At 41.7% G+C, this 22,069-nt stretch overlaps 2 protein-coding genes across 2 annotated transcripts in view; one reads left to right on the top strand and one right to left on the bottom strand.

The window, feature by feature from the left end:
* Positions 1-604: 604 nt before the first annotated feature.
* Positions 605-21,761, top strand: alx4a (ALX homeobox 4a). Its single transcript, XM_005466978.4, has 5 exons — positions 605-740; positions 948-1,301; positions 11,302-11,621; positions 15,544-15,672; positions 16,364-21,761. The coding sequence occupies exons 2-5, from the start codon at positions 950-952 to the stop codon at positions 16,682-16,684; spliced, it is 1,122 nt and encodes a 373-aa protein (XP_005467035.1). The 5' UTR covers positions 605-740; positions 948-949; the 3' UTR covers positions 16,685-21,761.
* ext2 (exostosin glycosyltransferase 2) overlaps positions 20,779-22,069 on the bottom strand; it is an 18,504-nt gene continuing 17,213 nt past the window's right edge. Inside the window, exon 15 of the mRNA XM_003442299.5 lies at positions 20,779-21,987. Coding sequence (XP_003442347.1) covers positions 21,849-21,987 — 139 coding nt within the window. The 3' untranslated portion in view covers positions 20,779-21,848. The remainder of the gene's footprint in view (positions 21,988-22,069) is intronic.

Raw genomic sequence — 22,069 nt, 5'->3', positions numbered from 1 at the left:
TCAAATCTTTTGGTGGTTTGTGCACATAATCTACCTGGATGCTGGTGTATTATTTAGTAAGACTGTAATTCTATTTTGGTATATAGCTTATTAGATTTTCTGTCACATAATCGTATTTAACTGAAATGTCTAATAAAAAAGTCTAATAAAGCTGAAATAGTTATCGCCACAAATCAAACGGTTTTTTTTAGCTGAAATTAATAGGATGCAAGTGACTCCGAAATCCGTTTCAGTTGATATTTCAGAGATGAAAAACAAAAAGATCTTTTAAAGCAATACTCGGGTTATTCCGAAGCCACATACTTGGATCTGTCGGCTGAATATGGATGATTTGCCCTTGATGAACCATTGCGAATGAAGCATAAAATTGTCTCCTCTCCGCCCCGGTGCCATCACTCGCAGGCTATATATTCATATCCAAATTGCTTTATTGTTACGTGTTAAGCCCCACGCCCCTCTTCTTGCAAACTCCTTTTCCTTTTTCTTTTTTTTTAAAGAAAAAAAAAGCAAATGAGCGCACTAACTCGTTCATGTCATCAACATAATCACTTGGGAGAGGTCTCGAAGGCAGGAGATCTGTGTCCCATCCTCTAAGGGAAGACGGGTTTGTGTAACTCTCCTCAAACCTGAGGGGAGTTGTGGAGTGTTTGGTCAACGACAGTGCTTCCTGGAAAAGATCTGAATCGTTTTATAACCAAACCCAGCTGCGGTCTGGTGTGCGCTGCAGTCTCCGCGTGCATGTATGTGTGCGTGCGTGCGTGTGGATGTATATGTGAGTGTGTCTATTTTCATCTGAATGAGGTAGAAGGAGAGGAAGGGGTTTCTGCGCTTCCCTTTCCAATAGAGGGAGAGATAGGAAGAGTGGGGGGGGGGGGGGAGAGAGACAGAGAGAGAGAGAGAGAGAGAAAAGTTTGGTCTTGTTCTCCCTTTCACTCTTTTTTTTTTAGGCATGAACACTGAGACCTGCGTTTCATACAGCGATATGACATCCATGGATTCATATTATAGCTCCTCTGCTGCGCAAGGTAGGGATCACCAGACGGACCACTTTAGGACATTCCATGCAACTGATACCAAATACAGCCCCGCTGCCTTCCTGCCCAACAAAGGTCAGGGTTACGGAGAAAAGTCCAGGAGCCCCTTCCAACAGGAGTGCCAGTCATTGGATGCCGCCGCAGCTGGGCAAGGCACTTTCAGCAAATACCACCTCTTCATGCAGAGGTCTTCTTGCAAAACACCCCCCGAGGAGGACAAACTGCACCAGGAGAGGGGACACAACGGATCGCTCATCTCTTGCTACGGTGAGTGGGGAAATAATTAAGATGAGAAAAAAAACCAGATCAGAGTTTTAATCTTGTGTTTTCAGTTTAAAGGGGAGAAATCGAAAGGGCCTGTGTATCAAAGGGCACGCTGTGCAAATAAAAACCACCGCGATCGCTCAGCATCAGGGTGTTTTCTCCGGAGGGAGTCAGCGCGGCGTTAGTTTTACGTCTGATTTCTCGATTAGGCACACTTGCTTTGAACCTGTCACTCACTGCTCCGCTTCTTCCCACAAACTCCGCGGGTAGCTATTAAGGGTTTAGGAGATTTGATCACCAATGGCACGGATGCACAAGTGAGCAAGCAGAGCGCAGATCGGCGTGAATGGAGGAGTGTTCGGATTAATCAAACCATTTATCCAAAACTGGGTTTTTTTCTAACTTTCTGTCATCCGCAGAGAGGTGAAACTCTGAAGCATTAAAAGTGTCAACTGCAACATATGCAGGCTCTCAAAGAGGCAGCGGTTCTGTGCGTAACGCGGTTAAGGAGAGCAATAATCTTCCCGACTATCAAATTGTCTCTTTGGCCATCAAAATTAAATTAGGGCGAATTTAATGCGATAATCTGCACTACAATCCTTAATATTGGAGTTGAGTCGGACAATTGAATTAACAGGTTTTCAGATGGCACAAATAGTGAGCCCCAAACTGATGATATTTTCATTTCATTGCACCGCCTGATTGGATCCAATTAGTTTAATTGCGAAGTGGCGCTGCTGTAATTGGTGAATGATGAGGGTGTGAATAAAACTTTGACCCTCGTTAGGCTGGCGGCCACTTTTAAACAGCATTTTCTCCGCGCATAAAACGCCTTTAACCGACAGCGAACTAAACGAGAAACGATATTGAGAACTTCCTTTGGTATTATCTGTTGTTCAAAAACAGGTACGTCATTTTTTGGTTAACAAAAAGAAACTGGCTGGTTTGGACTCGTACAAAACAAACACAGAACCAAAGCAATGACCTGACAGCAAGTACTCAGTGTTCACTGTTGGCCCAAAGTTTGGAAGAACATCCCTTATCATTGCATCATCATCATCATCATCACAGTAGGCATATCTCTATCTCTCTGAATGAAATATATATTGTCTTGACTCAGTTTCGTTCTCGCGCTTTCTATATTTATAGCTCCGCAGATATCTGTGCTTAAACGTAATAAATAAAATACTGTAATAAAAAAAAAAAAAAAGCCAGCTAACGTTGCAGAAAATTAATAAAATAAACAATAAAATAAATTCAAACAACAATAATTGTTTGATGGGAGGCCTCTGTTGTGTCGCCTTTACGCATGAAGTCATCCCTCCAGGATCGTCCACAAACACAATCTGTTTACCTTTTTTTTTTTTAATTCGATGGGGTTTAAGGATGTTTTGACAGTTTCCGGATGTCGGCCTCTTTATAGCTTCATAATGTCAACAACATAGAACAGTCTTTTCAAAAAGGCATTCTGCTCCTTTAAAATGGCTCTTAACCTTTTTATTACTCGTTAACTTTGGCGTAGATCTGATGGATCGAGAATAAAAATCGAAATAAAATTTTTTATGTAATGTTGTGAGCCGCAGTCATTAGACCGATACTTAAACTACACTTTTTTTTCTTCAGTAAGAGCTATGAACGACTAAAGAACCAAAATCATTTTTATGATAAACTTATTTATATAAATACAAAAAATGGATTATTATGTTTGTTTTTTTTAAATTAAAGGCTTAAAGAGGAATCTTGATATCATATTTGCTGCAGATACCCATAAAGCATTTTTTTTTCTAATGACATAAAATTTTATTCCAACTTTTCGGTTTCACTTTTCTTTGGTACTTTATCATTTTATAGCTAGCTTTAAAAACTGAAAGTGAAAAACCTCTGTCAGGTTTTCAGGTTGTCGTGGATTCTGCTTCTTTCTGCGACTCAGTAACGTCCAAATTCACAGCGAGGAAAGCAAGAAAAAACCCCCCACATCTCCACGCTATCAGTGCTCGGGCATTAATACGACTCAGATGTCAACCTCCTCTGTTTGCTTTTATTTCTCTGCTCAGGCTTGACCCTCAGAGAGCCAATCCTCCTTTAAGTCTCCAGTTTGGAAACACGTGACATCCTGCTTGATATTTGCAGATCGCCTGTGTTGTTTTTTAATCGACGTTACAGTTGTAGAAATAAAATCTAATTCCCTGTTTAAACGCATAATTCCTAAAATACTGGAGGTAAACTGTGTGTCTGGGTGGTGGTGTGGGTGGTGGGAGGGGGCTCCCTGTGCTTATCAGTGGCTGCAGGTTTTTCACTGATTTCTGCAGCGCTCACTGACTCGACATAAATTGAACGCAGCAGTAAAATATGCTGAACTCGCGAGCCAAGGGAAGAATTTATAAACGATCCCTGATGTTTTTATTGGAAAATGCTGGACTGTTTTACTTCCTGGCTCATTTCTTTTATCAAACCTGTATTTTACACACTCACTCAAATTGTCAGAGATTTGCTGTGTTGTTATAATTTGCGGCTTGATCCCTTCAGTCAAAGGTGATGTGATGACTGGTCTCCGAGCTGTCTGAAGCGTAGGCTGCTCTGAGACACAGAGCTGCGTAACCGTCTAATAAACATTTACTTACATTAGAGGAACTGCAAACACGGCTATGTTGTTTATACTCAGCACACTGCCAATCATATTGTTACAGCAAATCAACAAGGCAGCTCTTGGAGCCCGAAGAGAGCTTTCAGCTCAGGCTGAGGGCTGACAGCCTGAGACCGACTGATAGGCTGGGAGAAGAATATGAGAGAGCGCGCTGAAAGACCAGTGTGTGGTTAAAAACACTGTTTGAAGGCTGATTTAAAGCAACAGTCAGGCTATATGTCAGATTTAATAATATTAAAATTGCTATTAAAAAAAGAGCCAAAGTTGTGGGTTCACATTCCTTTAAAAAATAAAGAATTAATAAATTTTTATTTTTTTAAAATAATCCCCCAAATTGAATATACTGGCGAAAATATTCCATATGGAGATTAATGAGTGTTTCTGGACTGCTGGATTTTTCCTAATGTTGTAGGTCATTAGTTTCACAGCATAATGTATAAGATTTTACAGGCAAAGTATTATAATATTTGCAATTTCAGTGGTGTATGGTTTTTCAATAGGTTAAACAAGCTGCAGAAACTTGAAATACTAAAAATAAAGAACCTTGAAAATTGGTAATTATTTTCCATCACAGATAATGCACTTCTTTTTTTTTTTTAAAGAAATCTTGTCACCACCAAAACCAGAAAAAGATGCATGTGATTCACGTTCTCTACCATATGAAAAACTTTCAAAAACGGTGAAGAAATAGAAATCTTGGGACCCAGTAGGTCACTTCGTAGTCTTAAAACAACCACATACATGTCTTTGTGATCCTCTTCCTCTTTTGATGTGTCCACGTCTTCTCTCAGTGTCTCAGGGTGCTGACCTTTAGCTCGGCGTTCCTGCCCTCATGTGTTTGGAGAGGAGCGGGAGCTCCCCTGCAAGCGCACAGCAGAGAAAATCCATTTGAACCCCCCCCCATCCGAAACGCTCTGGTGTCAAAACAGAGCTCTTTGCAACATTTAGAATTGGACTCGAGCTTTACACGGTGCATGGTTAACTACCCCAGCATGACAGATGGGTGACAATTTAAAGGAAAAGAAAATGGTTATTAGTAATCTGAAATGTCTGAAATGTCGCACTGGAGGGATGAAAGAAGATGTTTACCTCATTTTGTGTTCTGATGGTGGAGAGTGCCAATCCAGAATCTGCCATCATAGGCTTTAGGCCGTACCATATGATGAGCTTCATCCTTATCACCACTCAGTGAACTCCTTGTGCCTTATGAGTTGGAGTGGGTTGAGGGTTATCGTCCATTAGAGAGTAAAGGTGGTCATTCAGAACTCCCACCACATATCTTCCTTGTAGGGGACAGTTGAGTTTTTTCCTGTAATTTGTCACTAATCTGTGCTGTTGCATGGAGGACTGCAGGCCTTCTTAGATATACTTTTTTTTCTTTAGGTGTGCTAGGCAATAACATTATTCACTAAAGACATGTCGCTGGTGCAGTTGAAAGCTATAAAAATTTGCTGTTTGTTAAACTGAGTTCTTTGCACAGCGAGAATTAAATACTGCTCCGCTGCCCTGCAGGTAATAATATTTCATAACCTAAACAGGCAGTTAAGGAAATTATCTTCAGTAGGACCATCATTTACATAATGCTTTCATTGCCTCGTGAGTCTTTGTCCCTCTACTCTTCAGCCTTTTTACATGTTTTATATTCCTTAACCATTTTTAGCCCCACTACAACAATTTCAGCCACTCGTAATGGCAATCTGTGCTGATTGGTTCGAGCAGGGCATAATGGGAACCAGCCACGCAGCCCAGACAACTGAGGCACACTTCAGCAACTCGGTGACATGAGTGGAGGTGACAAGGACTCCGGATCATTTTACCATTTAGCTTAAAGTTTGGCAGGGTAATTTACATTAGGCTCGGTTTGCATGGCCGAGTGAGAGCAGCAGGGCAAAAGAAAAAGGCTCATGAGGACCAGGACTTCCTTTGGTCTCTTTGTCACTGCTTCATGTAAACTGACCGCTTACGCAGAACTAGAAAACTCCAGATTGGTTCTGAAATCTTTTGTACACTTATTGTTTAGTGAGGTGAATTATGGCAAACGGTTCAAATTTCCAAATCAATAACTTGTTGGGTTTTTTTCTTTTCAAGATGTTTTTCTGTTGTGATTTCTGCTTTTTGAAGGCCGGGCACTTTCTGAAACTCTGGTGATGATGTAAACATAAAGTTCAACTAAAATACACACAAAAATAGACTTTTTCTTCAGTTTATTTATTATTTATTCTACATATCATATTATTGAAACTTTGTGGTTCTTTTTTAATGTTAAAATTTAGCAGACTTATAACCCTATTTTAATTTTGCTTATGATTTAGTAGGATTTCCCAGTTTTTCTGTCAGTGTCAGCGTCTTTTGTCGGTCTGATCAGTTGTGGTATTTGTAGTATTCCTGCTGCTGGGTAATTAATATTTCCTAAACAAAAGAGGTGAGGCAGTTTGGGAGTTTTTAATTTCCAAAGAGAGCTGCTGCAGAGCGCTTTGTTAGGACTGAAGCATTTTGGATGTTTAGCTGGTGCAAACTGGTTGCACGTTGTGTTCTCAAATTCACTTGCAGTTATTGAATCCTTGAGTGGAAAAAAAGCCATCACGCATGTTTTCAACAAGGGTTTTTTTTTTTTTTTTTTTTTCATTTTATGTCTGTGCATTCCCAAGAAAAAAACAAAACAAAAAAATGTAGACCAGCAAGCTCTTCGCACTCGGAAGGAATGTTCTGTTTCGATCACACAACAAAAACATAAGATGGAGGAAATTCTGTTTTGTTCCAAAGTCTGGGAGAAACATTTGGAAGAGAGCTGGTGGGCGAGAGACAGAGAGAGCGATGCAGAGGGGGGTGAGAGCGAGAAAGACAAAGATTGCGTGAGAGGTGATTTATCAACCTTTGTCTTTATGGGATTTTTTTTTTCACAGTCTGAATTTTTCACAGCCTGCTGAGATGGCTTATTGCTCTGATCATTCGGCATTCAGCTGGTGCAGAGAGGTTAATGGCTACCTGTTGCATGGTTACAAACACTGAACAAACAGAAATGTGTTCATGCTTCTTTTTTTTTAGTATTAGGTTTTCCCAGTGTACAGCAGTGGTGTAAAAGTGCATTTTGTATGTATGTAAGCACCTGATATTACAGGAAAGTGTTGCAATATCCTTCCAAAAGAGACAAGGCCATGATCGCTTCATCTTCAGCCTGAAGATGTTTTTGGACTTCTTTTAAAAAAAATTTATTTAAATGATGTAAAAACAACACAACAAAACGTACAGCTGGTAAATTGTCTGATCCACATATTTAATGCTTTCGACACTAAACAAAGTGCAGGGATATAATGAAGGAGAGTAAACGTGTTGGTTGAGACCAAACCCGGAGCTAAGAAAGGATATCAGTGATTTATTTGGCACGCTGCATGAAACTTAAATTTAGTGCTGATGTGCTTTCAGACTGCTGAATATGTAAATAAGTAAATTTCACATGAAGCTAAATGGGTTAAACAAACTGCAGATAGAGCTGGAAAAAAGGAAACACTTCACTTTATAATAACACTCTGAGGCTGATTAAAAAACTTTATAAGCTCTGTTTTTGCTGCTCCCACATGTCACAAAAAAAGAAAACAGCAACAATTAAAAATACTTTAGCTTTAACTAAAAGTACAAATATGAAACAATAATTCATTACAAAAAATAAGTCTCGGGTCTGTGTAATAAACTAATGATAAAATACTTTATTTTACACATTATATAGCAAATCTTTCATTTACCTCTATCTAGAAGCACAGAAGTAGCAGCAGTTTGCTTAGGTCTGCATTTTGTGATCTGTTATGGAGGTAAAGCCGATGATGAGTAAAACCAAAGGGCATCTGAAAACATCATCATATTTTACATCGATCTTTAAGGCTTTAGTTTGACTGCCCAGCGTGCACGGCTGGGCTCTTCTGATGACCCCAGTTTAATTTCTCTTTTACAAATGTAATCCAAATATACTCTGCTAGTGTTTCCTTTCCTACCTTTGTTTCCCACGTCTTTCTTTCTTTCTCTACTTTTTGAGATATTTCCTTTTCACTTTGAATGACACGTTGTTAATCTCTCTCAGCCTTCGTGGGGTGTATGATTTATTGTGTTTCCTCTAAACACACCACGCTGACCCCAGTCATCCCAGTCAATAAAGAGGCCAGGAAAAGTGCCCTGTCACTTTACAGCCCTGTTAAATTTACACTTTGATGTTGCCCCTCGTTTTCAGCTTCGAATTAAGCAGCCCACGCCACGTCCCCATCTAGCCCACAAGAGAGTCTGTTGTGCTCCGCTGGCCTTGCAAAATTGCAAGTGTGTGAGACGCAGCAAAACTTTTATTCAAGTGTGTAACTGTTATTTTCTATTGAGATGTAAATCCCTCCTCATCTCGTTCGGAAGAATTTTCGGAGTTTTATTTTATGTCTGCAGACCGTTCTCTGTGAGCGCAGCACAGAGCTGCACAGTAATTTGAACAGATGCTGGCTGGTAGAGCCACTGCATTGAAAATAGAATATTCTGTGGTCGTGGCTAAAAACATTTTCATGGCATTTTCATCTAAAAGAGAATAATTTTGGTGCGTGCATTTGCTGGACTGTTCTGGTCTACTTGAGTTAGAGACGCTGCACGCAGAAGTGCAGGTGTAAGCTAAAACTGCGAAGGAGCCTTTTGGGTAGAGAACAGCTGAAGTCATGAGCACTGTGATAGAGGATTTGATGGAGCACATGTTTTTCACAGTCGCTCCTTTCCTGCCTCTCTGAGAGGAGATTTGATCCTGACAGCACTCTTTGCAGCCAGTCTTTCTTGTGCTCTCTCTGCATATGGCATTCCCTGCAGGAGGGCCCACTGCTCTTCACCTTGGGCAGTGCTGGAGTGCTACAGCAGATTGCATGGATAACAAGCAGGAGATTGTCACAATATCCCGCCCTGCCAAAAAAACTTCAGTGATGCGATATAAACAACTGCCTTTGATCAGTGAGAGGCCTCATGATTTCAAACAGCCTGACAGCTCTCGCTTTGCAGGGACTGCGGGTGCAGGCCAGGGAAATATGATTAAATAACTGCATAGTATTTATGCTAGGAGAAAACACATTTTCTCCCTTCAAGCTCAACAGGGTATGTTAGTCATGGACAGTGAGGCAATGTTGGAAGCACTGGACCCCCAGCAAGCGGTCTGCACCAAAACACAGCTCCTGAGCCCATCAGAGGAGGCCAGACTTCTCTGTTCTCTGAACGTCGTAGAGCTAAAATGCATCTGGTCGGATGCACGCTGCAAACCGTGCAGCAAGGCAGGTTTTTACTTTCTCCCGTTTTCTTCTTCTTCTTTGCAAGGCTGGATAAAATAAAATAAGAGCCACACGGCTTCTGCTGTCCAGAACGGGCCTCAGTATTTTTTTTTAGTACCAAGCCAAATGCTTTGCCTGGTATTAATTGGAAAAATATGCTCGTTTTTATTATTCATATCCCTGCAAACAAGATAAGGATTGTAAACTATGACTTTGGTCTCTATTAGCTACTGACAGTCAAGCATTGTACTCGACAGTCAAGAAAACAACTGCAGCAAAAGTAATAAACAGATGCTCACAAATTTATCTCATAAAAATGTATTAGAAGACAGACTTGAGTAGAGAAAGAGAGAGGGGAGGGAATCAGGGTCCCTTCAGCTCACCTCGTAGTGCATTACCCAAAATGGCTCTGAGATGGGGTCACTGGGTGTGTGTGACGCCTTCTTTGCTGACTGAGCGCTGAGCAGGAGCTTACATGAACGCACACACCTCCCACTTCTAACCTGACAAATTGTCGGATGAGCAGATGAGCGGAGACGTCCTCGTTCCTGAAAATAACTTTGCCTCAGAAAAAAACGACAAGCAGGACGGTGCTCAATCATGGTGATCAATCCGAATGCATGTCCCACACACACACACACACACACACTTTCAGCTATCATAATCCCATGACGGGAATAGTTATTAACCAAGAGATGTGTTTACAATTGATTAGATCAGCGAGAGGCAGCAGCGGGGCCCAAAAAGTCCTGCCAACTCAGAGACATGGCTGTTGAAATTTATGATCAGCTGCGCCATGAAGAAAGAGGGCGCGTGTTTGTAACTGAGACAGAAAGAAAGCACAAAGATCTCTATCTTGTTTGCATGGCTAGAAGCCGCTCTGCAGCTATTTCATTTTGACAGTTTTGCTGCCAGGTGACTTTGCAGCCACATGACACATGACTTCAGTTACACATACGACTAATATGAGGATAAAGTATTTTGTGTGTATGTGTGTGTCAGTGTGTGTGTGTTGGATTGGAGGTGGTTTAAGAAGGTAAAAAAAAAGTTGTAAAAAAAAATATTCCAATTTACTGTCAGGCTCAAATTATAGCCTGAGTTTCTGCTCTCACCCCCCCAAACACATTGCAGAATGATCTACGAACTACAACTGGAGCCTGTAAGCAGCCAGTGATCAAGACCATCCATTACACACTCAGACAGACAAACACACTGACGCGCACTCTCGGCTCTGCACACCAGCGGATTTCACAAGTCGCAGAATTTCCTCACAAAGAGCGAGAAAATCCTTTGTTCCACCCAATCAAACCCCATGAAATATCACAGCGATCGAAAGCATAAATCATCATTTATGAACACGCTGCCAGGAGCCATGTGACTGGGACGTTTAGTAGGATAGAGGATCAGTCATTTCTTTCATTTATTTACTTTTAAAGGGTGCTGACAAAATGAAAAATGTTTGTCCCAAGTGCCCAGTGCTGTAATAGATTATATCTATCTGACTTTTCGAGAGGGTCTCAGATCAGAAAACACTTAATATCAGCATGGCTCTAAGGGGAACAGGGTGATTTGAGAAAGCCAAATAAGGCCACGCTGATAAATAATAGCATTTATCTTTCAGTAGCCGTGGGCGTGTGAAATACACGGTCTTAAAACTCAATTTTTCAAGAGCAAAAATGTTGCAAAATATTGCATAGAAACCATTTCAAATCTTTGTGCCAAAAAGAGGAACAGAAGAAAGGTCGGGGCAATAAAAGCTTTCATCTTGTTCATACTCATCCACATGTGATTTGAATCAGTGAAGTGTGAATTGCTTCCTTAAATTCTGAATAATAGCATTTGGACAAACACCATTAAAAACACATTTATTTTATTAAACTAATATATCCTCTCCACTGAAACATTGTGTGTCTAATTGTCAAGTTACATCCTTTTTGGGCAGCGTCATGTAATGACTTTTCTTTACATACATTTGGGGGTTTAAAAAAAAAATCTGAACTTAAGACATTCACAAAAATCAGTCCTGATACAATTATAGAAACACAAACCTCTCCTAACAGTTTTCATCCTTTTCCTGACTTACTAGGTAAAGACAGTTCAGGTCTGGCAGATTCTGATTTGGCCCCAGACTCCGACACACCTGGAATGGACACCAGATACCTGGCTGTGAAGGATCAGGGCGTCAAGGCGGCCTCCGATAGGACGCCAGGCACTGACTTAGCGAGCCCTCTGGAAAAGGCTGATGGTGGCGAAAGCAACAAAGGCAAAAAGAGGCGCAACCGCACGACCTTCACGAGCTACCAACTGGAAGAGCTCGAGAAGGTTTTCCAGAAGACACACTATCCTGATGTTTATGCTCGAGAGCAGCTCGCGCTCAGGACGGACCTGACTGAAGCCCGCGTGCAGGTACTGCAGCACACTCAGCAGCAGCTGAGGGGGGATTTCACATGAAGCTAAATAGGTTAAACAAACTGCAGATAGAGCTGGAAAAAAGGAAACACTGCACTTTATAAAAACACTCTGAGGCTGATTAAAAAACTTTATTTAGGGTGGTTGTTCAGTTTTGTGTCTTTAGACACGTTAACTTCTCCTTTAGAGGTGTAAAAAGAAAAACAGAGCTTTTTCACAGCTGAACTCTTTTTTTCCCCCAAACATCACAACCTCAGGGATCTTTGAGCATCTGCAGCTCGACACAGATAACGTCACTCACAGAACAACATGAGAGATTTATCTGGTAATGTGGGAGTCAGGGGAGGGAGTGGGGGAGTGGGAGCTAACAGAGGCCAGGGGGGCCCAGGGGGTAGCTGAGGTTTGAGCTGCCTGGGCCTCATATGTGCAGTTTTAGGAGTGCAGACTTTCATCAACATATGAGGAGACCCCTTCGACGCCGCTGTTTCTATTTTTCCCCCCCTCGCATTTGCACCTAAACGGTTTAATTTGCTGAATTTCTGATTTTAGCTTTGCCAGCGTTTGTCTGGCTGGAGGTGTCTCGCTGGCCCGATTATGACTGCTTTGATACATTCTAACATTAATGGGCAGAGAAGGAAACCTTCACCGTTTCTGTGCCATGTCTGTGTGTGGTGTATGTGTATGACTACAAAAGCCCCTGGATTTTCTCTGTTTTTCTTTCATTAAGTTCCTCTTCTGACAAGAATGTGTCCCTGCTGTTGTCTCTGGGGGTAAGGTGTGAAACTTTTCCCGTGGGCTTTTAGCGAGCTGGAGATTTATATGTGAATTCATATCTATTTGGAGGCATGTCTTCCAACAATGTACGGAGACAATATTATGGATATAGTTTTTGATGTGTGGGGCTGTCATACATGGGATGAGATAAGAGCTAGATTAAAACCAATCTTCGACATGGAGCGGTGGCCAGCAAATTTCCACAGCGAAACGCAGGAAGTCCACGCAGCCAGAGGGTTATAACTCAACCCCGAGTCTCTCAAGGTATGCTGCTCGGCTCTGTTCTGCAGCTCGCGCTATCACGGACCTGCCCGCTTCAGATGAATGCAGCTTTTTACAGCCTTCGGCTCTCCCAGTGGTCTTCTTAAACGCTCAAGTTAAAAAAGATAAAAGACACGAGATGCCTTGTCAGTCAGAGAACGGGGCTCTGCGCTCCACACACACGCACAAAAAAGCCCTCACAGCTCATCATTTCAACATCTGGAATGAAAAAACCAACATGGGAAGAAAAAAAAGTCGATCAGCTGATAAAAGGAAAACAGTCTACGACGGCTTTTAAAAACCTTTTGTTTAATTATAAAAACAAAAGAAAAAAATCACTGAGAGTCCATATTTAAGTTCGTTGCATGAAAACAGGGGGCTTTCAGTTAAACAACATCAGGGATCGGAGTTGTTTGCTTTTTCAGTCTTAGGGTTTCAAAGGAAGACAGTGAGCCCAGCTCTTATACACAATATAGGGAGGTCAAAGGTCAAGGGTTTCAATAGCATCGTTCCCTGCTCTGTTGGTCCTGAGAATCAAGATGGCATTTGGTGTGGAGTCACCATCTCTAACTCACAACACTGATAAAGATTTTTTTTTTTTTTTAACTATGAAGCCTTTTTTTTTTTAAATAATTGAAATCATGTTTACACTGATACTGCGAGTTGAGCTGCGTTCCTTATGGCGACGTGTTTGCAATTAGCAACAGGTAAAAAACCTGTAAGTATTGTTTATTTTACCTTTACTTAAAAATAAAAATAGGACCTAACAACATTAAGACTTAACAGGTCTTGCAACAGTATCCCTGCCAAGACTGTTAGCCTTTGAGTTAGCGAGAGGTACAGAATAGGAAACACACAAAAGTGTTTACAACATAGAAATTAAACAGGATAAAGCTTCACCTTCATGTGGAAGCTTGTTTCTGCCACTCAAAAAGAAATGTGAGTTAAGGATCTCAAAAAATTTTTCTTACTAACTTCTGAGAAAATTACTCAAATATAATCTCAAGTTATTAAGTCCAAGTTTTCAGATAATAGCTTGGAATTTGATTTAGCATTGCCTGGTAAAAAAACCCAAAAAAACAAAAAGACCCAAACTTTAGACCAGGTCCAACGAGGGCAGTGAGGGTCAACTTTAGTTGGCAGGTGTGACTGCTATAACTGTGACCCACCTTTATCATTATGTTTTACACTTTTACATTTTCAGGCAAATAATTAAACGTAACATTGTGTTTAACTGCATGTTAAACTAGCAGCTGAAAATATAATGTTAGTTATTAATTCCTGTAATATAAATAATATTAATGGTGTTATCAAATCCTGTGCCTATTACAAGTCAAGGCTGCAGCAGTCTTTTCCAGCATGCATTACATTCCCAGTTAGCTTATAGAAAAAGTTCAATTCTACATTTCTTTGGGTTTTGTGTCCACTGCTTGTCCTCATCTTACCTTTAATTGACACAGGAAATAAGACATTATGTGGTGGGAGGAGGAGAAACGAGAACAAACTCACATTTAATGAACAACAACACCGCTCAGAGGCGCTTCAGCGATATTATTAGTGCTTAGGAGTGTTGGAAAACCGAAGCCAGGCTCAGCCTTGGATTTCTTTTTACTTTGGCTTGGAAGCTGACATGAGTGACAGCAGAGGCGGGTTATCAATCCTCTGAGCCGGTCTCTCACTTCAAAGTGTTTTCAGCCCCATACAGCTCTCCTGCCGGGGCCAGTTTGGTATTTCTCTGCTCTTTCTCTCTGGGGCAGTAACATAAATAAAGCCTCATTGAAAGTCCACCAGCTACTTAAGCTGTCAAGGTCTTTACCAATTACTGTCACAAAGCAGCGTGTGCAACGCAAAAATATGTTCTCGCTGTATAATAGCCAACAGACTTGGCACGAAGCAAAGACTGAGCAGGTTCGAGCTGATGGCGACACTTATACTGGGCCTTAGAGGTAGCACACAAACATTTTTTGGAGTGTAATTATCGATATTAGTCCAAAAGAGCCAGCGTGATCTTGCCTGGGGTTGAGCATCCTGAGTTGGACAGTGTAGAAGAGGATGCATGAAAACATAAGGGAAAGAAGGATTATGCCGTTTGGTCCATGTGCTTCTTTAATTTAGTAGGGGACAGCATCAGAAAGCCAGGAGTTTTGGCTTCAGGAAATTAAAAAGCAAAATGCAAACAAACCTCAACTTATAATCCCATCTCACCTTTCAATGTCCTTTATTGCCTGCATAGATTTATAGTGAAATATCTGGGCACAAAATGTGAGAAATCCCATCGGAAGGAAACTTTTTGGTGCCGAATTTAAAACATAATCTGTCCAGGCTGGCAGCTGAGAGTTGCAAAGGAAATCAGGTGACCTCTAAAGCGTGCCAGAGACAGTGATGATAATTTAAACAAACTAATGCTCTCGATAAACAACGCCATCGGGTTCAGACGTCAAAGACAATTATAGATGTCTGTTTTTGGCGGTCAGCATGTAAGCACTATGGTGAGACGGAGCTCTGTGAAGGCAGCAGCATACTATTTTAATCAACAATAAAAAATAACAATAATTCCTTTGTGCTTCAAGTTTACACCTAAGTCTGAATTTTTGATATGCTTCAGATAATATTTGTGATATTCAGGCTTTCAGCCGTTGGCAGTCTACCCGCATGAGGGTCGTTTTCCCATTTCAAATGGAAACTTAGATTTGTATCTATAGAAAAGTATTTCCTTTAGATTTGAGGGGAAAGCTGCTGTTAAGAGTTTAGGCTCCTCTGACTGCACACTCCGTCCTGGATGAAAGTAAAGATTTCTCGTGCTCACAGATAAAAAAAAAGAAAAGAAAACCTCAAGTGTTGCTGGTGGTTTTTGTGATATTTGGACCTTTTCCTTTCTCTGCAGGTGTGGTTCCAGAACAGGAGAGCGAAATGGCGAAAGAGGGAACGCTTTGGCCAGATGCAGCAGGTCCGAACACACTTCTCCACAGCTTACGAGCTGCCTCTCCTGACTCGTCCTGAAAACTATGCGCAGGTACAGTGCGAGCTCTTTAACACGTGTTCTTTCAGACCTCTCTCCCCCGACCAAAAGCTAAACATAGACAGGGGTGATTTTTTTTTTTTTTTTTTACTGCTGTTACTCTAATTTCTGCTACAGACTGGGAACGATTCGCCTGCAATAAAATCAACATTTAATTGCCTTCCGTTGCGTCAGGAAAGTTGCTGCAGGTGGGAACAGTTAAAAAAAGAATCTCTTTTTCAAGGAGTTGTTGAACATTTTTGAGAAGCTTGGCTTTTTTCCTTCATAGTAAGATTATCTTTAAGAAGAAAAAGGGCAAAGTATGTAACACATTTTGTACAAAGCACCTATGTAGGGTACTGATTAACATGCTATGCTGTTTTTTATCTAATTTTCTCAGGAGGTTCACAGTTTAAAAACCACTGGAGTTTAAACACATCTGTTTAAACTCCAGTGTACCCTAATTACAAAATTCCTTAAGCATGTAAGAGTTTGGATTGGACTGTGCTGGGTTACAGGATTTGGCACATGAAGATAACTAGTTAAGGATAAACTAGAGTCAGATAAATGAAAAATACACCTGCACTAATCTATTATATACACAAGTGTTAGTTAATGGGATAAACAGCCAATGTAGTCTTTGTGCATTCAAAATAACGAGGTGTGTGACTGCCTCACTCATGTTGATTTCCCAACAATATTCCAGATCCAGAACCCTTCCTGGATCGGCGGCAGCAGCGCTGCGTCTCCCGTGCCGGGCTGCGTTGTGCCCTGCGACACGGTGGCTCCGTGCATGACACCTCACCCCCACTCTGCCAGCGGGGTGTCTGATTTTCTGGGAGTACCGAGTCCCGGAGGTCACGTGGGGCAGGCTCACATGGGCAGCCTATTTGGAGGATCTCCTGGCATGGCCGGAGGCATCAACACTTACGATCTCAACATGGACCCCGACCGCAAGTCCTCCAGCATCGCCGCTTTGCGCATGAAAGCCAAAGAGCACAGTGCAGCCATATCTTGGGCCACATGATGTGTTGACACATGCTGGATGACAGGGGACCTTGTTGACCCCTGAAAAGTCTAAACAATCCCAGCATGGAGTAAGAGGGGGCACTAAAATCAAAACTCTTAAGGCAACAGTGACTACCTTCAAAAATGCTGCAATCAAATTATGTGGGAAAAAAAGAGAGAGAAAGATTTGGCAAAATCGGCAGTGCCATGTTTTTGGTGGCTCCGGTAGCAGTGAGTGCTGTGGAAGCCCAGTGAGAAGGTGAAGGTGTGCTGTATAACAGGAGTTGCAGTGTAGTGCTGAAGATAGGCAAAAAAAAAAAATTTAAAAAAAGATGCTAGAAAAAGTTTAATTAATCCAAAAAAAAAGACAAAAAAAAGAAAAATCCATGCACTTATTTGCTAACACAGACACAATTCTGTTTGTAAAGAGCTTTTGGTATCTTTGTTTTGGTGCTGTTTTTATTCTGATCTTGTTATTTAAAATTTCACCTTTTTTCCTTTTTTGCGTCATTTAATTTTAAGTTTTGATTTCCCAGCTAGTTTAAAAAGCATTCTGAAAAAAACCCTTAAAAAACCTTCATACATTTTACTCTTTGTCAGCATTAACTTAAGTCATGCCGGTGCTGAGATGACCATCAATACAAGCGTCACAGTAACCAAGTCTGGGTATGTCTTCCAGTGACTGAAAACATAGACGGGGCTCTTCCCTCTAACATTACAAAGTAAAACAGATGAAAAGTGGTTCTCTTGAGTATGGCCAAGGGTAAAAGATCCACCTGCTGCACAAACCCAGCCTGCTGATGCCCAAAGAGGAGGAGGAAATGGTGTATGGGAGTACGAGAGGGGCACAGCAGGCCTGCTGCTCTCAGGGTTGAAGAGCCTGGGAGCGCCAGCCTCCAAACAGATGCAGCTCTGTTTTCAGGAGAAAGACTCCAAGTGGACATGACTGTGCCCCTTGCATTTCTAGTCTCACAGGTCTCAGAAAGAGAAGTGCCTACCAGTCAGCCAGACTGCCAGAAATAACACAGGAACCAGCAGAAGCCTCTTTTGAAACAGAGCGGGCTACTGGGGATAACACCGTGTGTTGACGCTCTTAAACACTGAATGGATGTCAGTATTCAGCAGCCTTTTCTGGACTTTAACAAGCCTGCATTTGGCTTTCAGTGCAGCGCTGGCATACATGTCATTGTTATTCTTCCTCTTCTTTTTTTTTTTTACCATCAGCAAATCTTTCAAAGTACTCCATCACCCTGATTAGTGACCTCTGTGGTTCTGTTTAAGGTTTTGGCCCCGTGGCCGGCAAAGACATCTGCTTCTTTTCCTTGTGCATACGTGAAGATTCAAATGTATTTGGAGCAGAATGTGTTAAAGCTGAAGTAAAATCAGGGTCTCCTTTGCACTCGGTTACAGTGGGCCGTGACCCAGGACAACAAAAACTCTCAAATTAATTCTGTGTGAGTCCTCAGCTTAACTCCAAATGTGTTTGGGTTGATGCCCCACTAAAGTGTGTACATCAGCTGGGTTCTGTATTACTGAGTAAGCTCAGGTCTCTCTCGGATCCAGTTCACCTTAATTATTTGACACTGTAGCATAAAACAAACTAAATGGCAGAAAATCCACTGGTGCATCTCTGCATCTCTGGATAAACAACGATGATCAGTCTGCCATCTACAGCGAGTGATGGGAATGAGGTTAAAACTGGCTGAAAGTTTTCTACAGCAGAACAAGGCAGGATAATTGTGTCCATCACAAAGTTGTGGCATGGAGACAAAGATTAAAGCTACAAAACTTTGGTCCTAGCTTCATCCGTTTTTGACCATATTTTTAAAAGTTTTTTCCCCCATCAGATACCAACATGACAGGTCCATGTCTTCCCTCTGCTTTCTTCTAGTTTACTTCTATCAGGACTTAAGCACTATTCCTGTGTCTGTGTCCTTTGCCCCCAAGAAAAGAAGTGTAAGATAGAGGTTGACCCAACCAGATACCTTATACCTTGCTGGGGATATCATTCACATTTTTAAGCATATTTAAAAAGCAAACTTCCATTTTTCCCTGGTAACAGCATCTTGCAGTGACAGAAATAGCCGATGAGCTTTTCAAGTGCAGCAAGATGAGGTAATACATGGCTTCCTTTGTTTGCAAAGCCTGATTTAGGCCTGAAGCATAACAAAGGGTTTCATGGTCTCAGAAAGCAAACCCGATACCTTGTGGTACCACCTCGAGGCAGAGCAACCATCGCTAATTCCCTAAACTAAACCACATTCCCTCTCCTCCTGGGTAGGTAGGTAAGAGAGGTGAGGTGCGGGCTAAAACCTGTCAGCAGAGCAGATCGCCCTCAAGTCGTCCAAATCACCTCCAGTTTCGCTCCTCTGTCCAAATGCGAGGCATGTGCATGCATAGAGGACGTATCCCAGAAGTGAGAGGGTATCCTTGCGAATGTGAACATGGGGCCCCCTGTGCTCTAGCCTAGGGGTTGGACGGAGGGCGAGCTGTGAGGGCGTCTGCTGTGTTCCGGTGTTCTGGGAAAAGGACAGTGCACACAGCTGCGCTCAGGGGGTAAATGCAAAACAAACATGCCTCACACATGCTTCCCCCTCAGCTGTCATGGCTCTGCTTTCAAAGATCTACTCCCCCCTCCCCAATCACACACATTGCACTGCGCCTCTCCTTTCGCTCACTCCCACTATGTCCACCAGCCTCAAGCTGCAGCCCCTCATCGCAGGGTCTGAGGCACAGCCACACAGGCAACCGAGGAAGGCTTTTTAATTAACACTGAGCCATGTGGAGGCTACGGACTGCAGTATTGTGTGTCAGGATGGACAGGACTGTCTGTCTTCTAGTTGGTCTAGCTGGACGCAGACATACTGGCAATGAGACGCTCAGGTTTACCATTTTCTGTGCATTTAAGAGAATCTCCAGTGAGGTCTTTAACATGTGGAAACCAAAGATGGACTGTTTTTACCCCTTTAAGTAATTTCCTACATTTACACACAGCCTGTTAACACAAGATTCAGCTTTATATTAAAAAAAAAATCTCTCCTGTATGCTGCACAACTCCAGCCTTGAGTGATAATGTCCCCCTTTCTCATTTTTCTAATACTACTGAAGTCAGGTAATCAGTATAGGAGTAAATATATGATAAATGCGTGCTGTTGTGTGCATGTACAGTGTTGTGCGTGCAGATTGAAGTGTCATGAGACTCTTAAACATTTTACTAATTTGATGCCGTTTTATTTTGTGGGACAATTTATAAATATTTGAGTGTAAAACTTTTCTTAAACTTGGTGATGATCCGTTTGTATTCCTAGTGTTTGTGGACGTTGTTTTCTCATTATGTTATTCTTTAATTTCCCCCTCCTACCAAGTTTGTGTGGCTTTAAGCTGTCTTTGGAAATGAGAGTATGAATTTACTCATGCTTGTGTGATTAAAATACCATAAGTTATTGTACTTTGATTTAGAGTCGCTGTGTTCTGAAATGCGTTACAGCCTTAATAAGGTGGAAGCAGCAAAATGTAACTGCTCCCTGCAGCTTCTCAGCAGACCGAGTCTTCCAGAAAACTCAAACGACTGCAGCCACGGTACAGAAGAAAACCATTCTCCTATTAGCGTTCAAAGATCGCTCAAGTCACTCCGAGTCTCAAGAGAAGTCTTTCAAGATGTCAGCTAAAGGCGCTGGTTGGCCAGAGAAGTGTCTGAGGCTGTTGAGAAAACCCATAAAATTTGCTCCGTCTTATTACTTCGCACCACCGTGCCAAAATATTGTGTCATCCCTGTAGTCACATTGTGAAATCCCCGTGCATTTCAGGTCCTTTGAAGGGACACGAGTGCTGAAATGAGATCGCGCAACCCGCAAGACTATCACACTAATTGAAGCTGACAAAAATACGAACTGCACCCTTTTGAACCGCTGACATTGAACAGGGTGGATTAGGCAGCTATATTAACAACAGGTGACAGCCTGGAGGGAACAGTGGATCGGCCGTGTCACGGAGGGGCTGATCTGGACAGTCACAGATTACAACGCGAGGCAGACGTTAAAGAGTAAAGTGTCTTTCCTCATCTTCTTTCCCACCTCTCTTACACATCGAGGAAAATAAAAAAAAAAACTGTGGTTCTTGGTTGTGCAGGGCTTTACTTGTATTACAAAGTCATATATATACAGTTACATGGATAAACCCCAGTCGAAAAAATATGAAAACAACAGGAAAGGGAAATTAAAAACAAACAAACAAAACCATCTTAAAAGACCGCACTGCTCTCAGATTTGCTGCCTTATTGATGCAACTGGAGAAATTAGTGACAAAAAAGGTCAAAAAGTGAAACATACATAATAGGTTAGATTTTTTTTAAAAAACAGGAAAAACAAACCTTTTATACACGTCTGTTTTGAAAAATGTGGATTTGTCAGCCAGTCTTCTATTCTAATGTAGTGTTCATAGACAATTCATGAAGTGACTTAGTAGATGCTTTAATAAGCATCACAGTTTTCTTACATTTCTACGCATAAATACAAAGAAAGGCTCGCTCAGGCGGTATAAAATTACAGTTGCAGTAAAACGCTCCAGTAGCTCGACATGCCTGTTTCCAAATCACCTACTCACTCTAAATCTTAGATTTACGGTGCCAGCTTTGTCGGATGGTCCGCTCTGATTGCATAAAGCACTGTACATCATGAATAAAGTGTACACGGATGTGTCCTTGAATCGTTTTGATATTTATCGTGTTAACTTTAACATTTATTACTCTTTTTGTGTTGTACAGCTGTAAGAATTAATGTCCCATGTCAGCTTTTTGGAAAGAAGGAAAAACATAGAAGAGAAAGTTTGTGTTGGAGAATCATAAATTATACAGCACTGCTGCAAAATACAAATATATACACTGTATACACTGAATCAAGAGTAGCTGGAGCCCAAAGCAACCAGCTCCAAAACGGTAACAGTGAGGGACCAAAAACCTGGAGTCAGTCGGCCTGTCCGTCAAACATCAGACTACTTCACAGCCACCTCAGATTTTGGTTTAACTCTGATTTAAAATATTAGCCCGATGTCATTAAATTCAAGGTAAAATTCACTTGAACTGAGAGGGGACATGAGAACATCCCGCTTCAGTCAGAAAACATTGTTGGTTATGCGTGTTTGAGTGCTGAGGCTGCGATGGGGTCCAAACATCCTCTGCTGGCTGGTCAGAGGCTGCCGATGTTGGGGAAGCTCTTCAGCTTCTCTGGGAAGTCATCTTTATAGAGCACCGGGTCTGCGCGGTGTTCCACCACTTTCAGAGGCATCGTCCCGAAAACGGAGGCAAACTTGTTGATGCACTCAGATCTACGGAGCGGGAGACATTTTATCAACAAGCATGATAAAATCATTCATATAGCATCTGACCCTTAATATACTCAATACTGAG

The sequence above is a fragment of the Oreochromis niloticus genome, linkage group LG1 (genome assembly GCF_001858045.2).
Source record: "Oreochromis niloticus isolate F11D_XX linkage group LG1, O_niloticus_UMD_NMBU, whole genome shotgun sequence".
NCBI classification, from domain to species: domain Eukaryota; kingdom Metazoa; phylum Chordata; class Actinopteri; order Cichliformes; family Cichlidae; genus Oreochromis; species Oreochromis niloticus.
The sequence above is the reverse complement of the archived record's forward strand: the minus strand, read 5'-3'. Positions and strand labels throughout refer to the sequence as shown.

Excerpts from the sequence above, each read along its gene's own strand:
- alx4a (XM_005466978.4), top strand. The coding sequence starts at position 950 with ATGAACACTGAGACCTGCGTTTCATACAGCGATATGACATCCATGGAT. Across the intron at positions 1,302-11,301 it reads ATCGCTCATCTCTTGCTACG|GTAAAGACAGTTCAGGTCTG; the intron begins GTGAGTGGGGAA and ends CTGACTTACTAG. Across the intron at positions 15,673-16,363 it reads GTCCTGAAAACTATGCGCAG|ATCCAGAACCCTTCCTGGAT; the intron begins GTACAGTGCGAG and ends ACAATATTCCAG.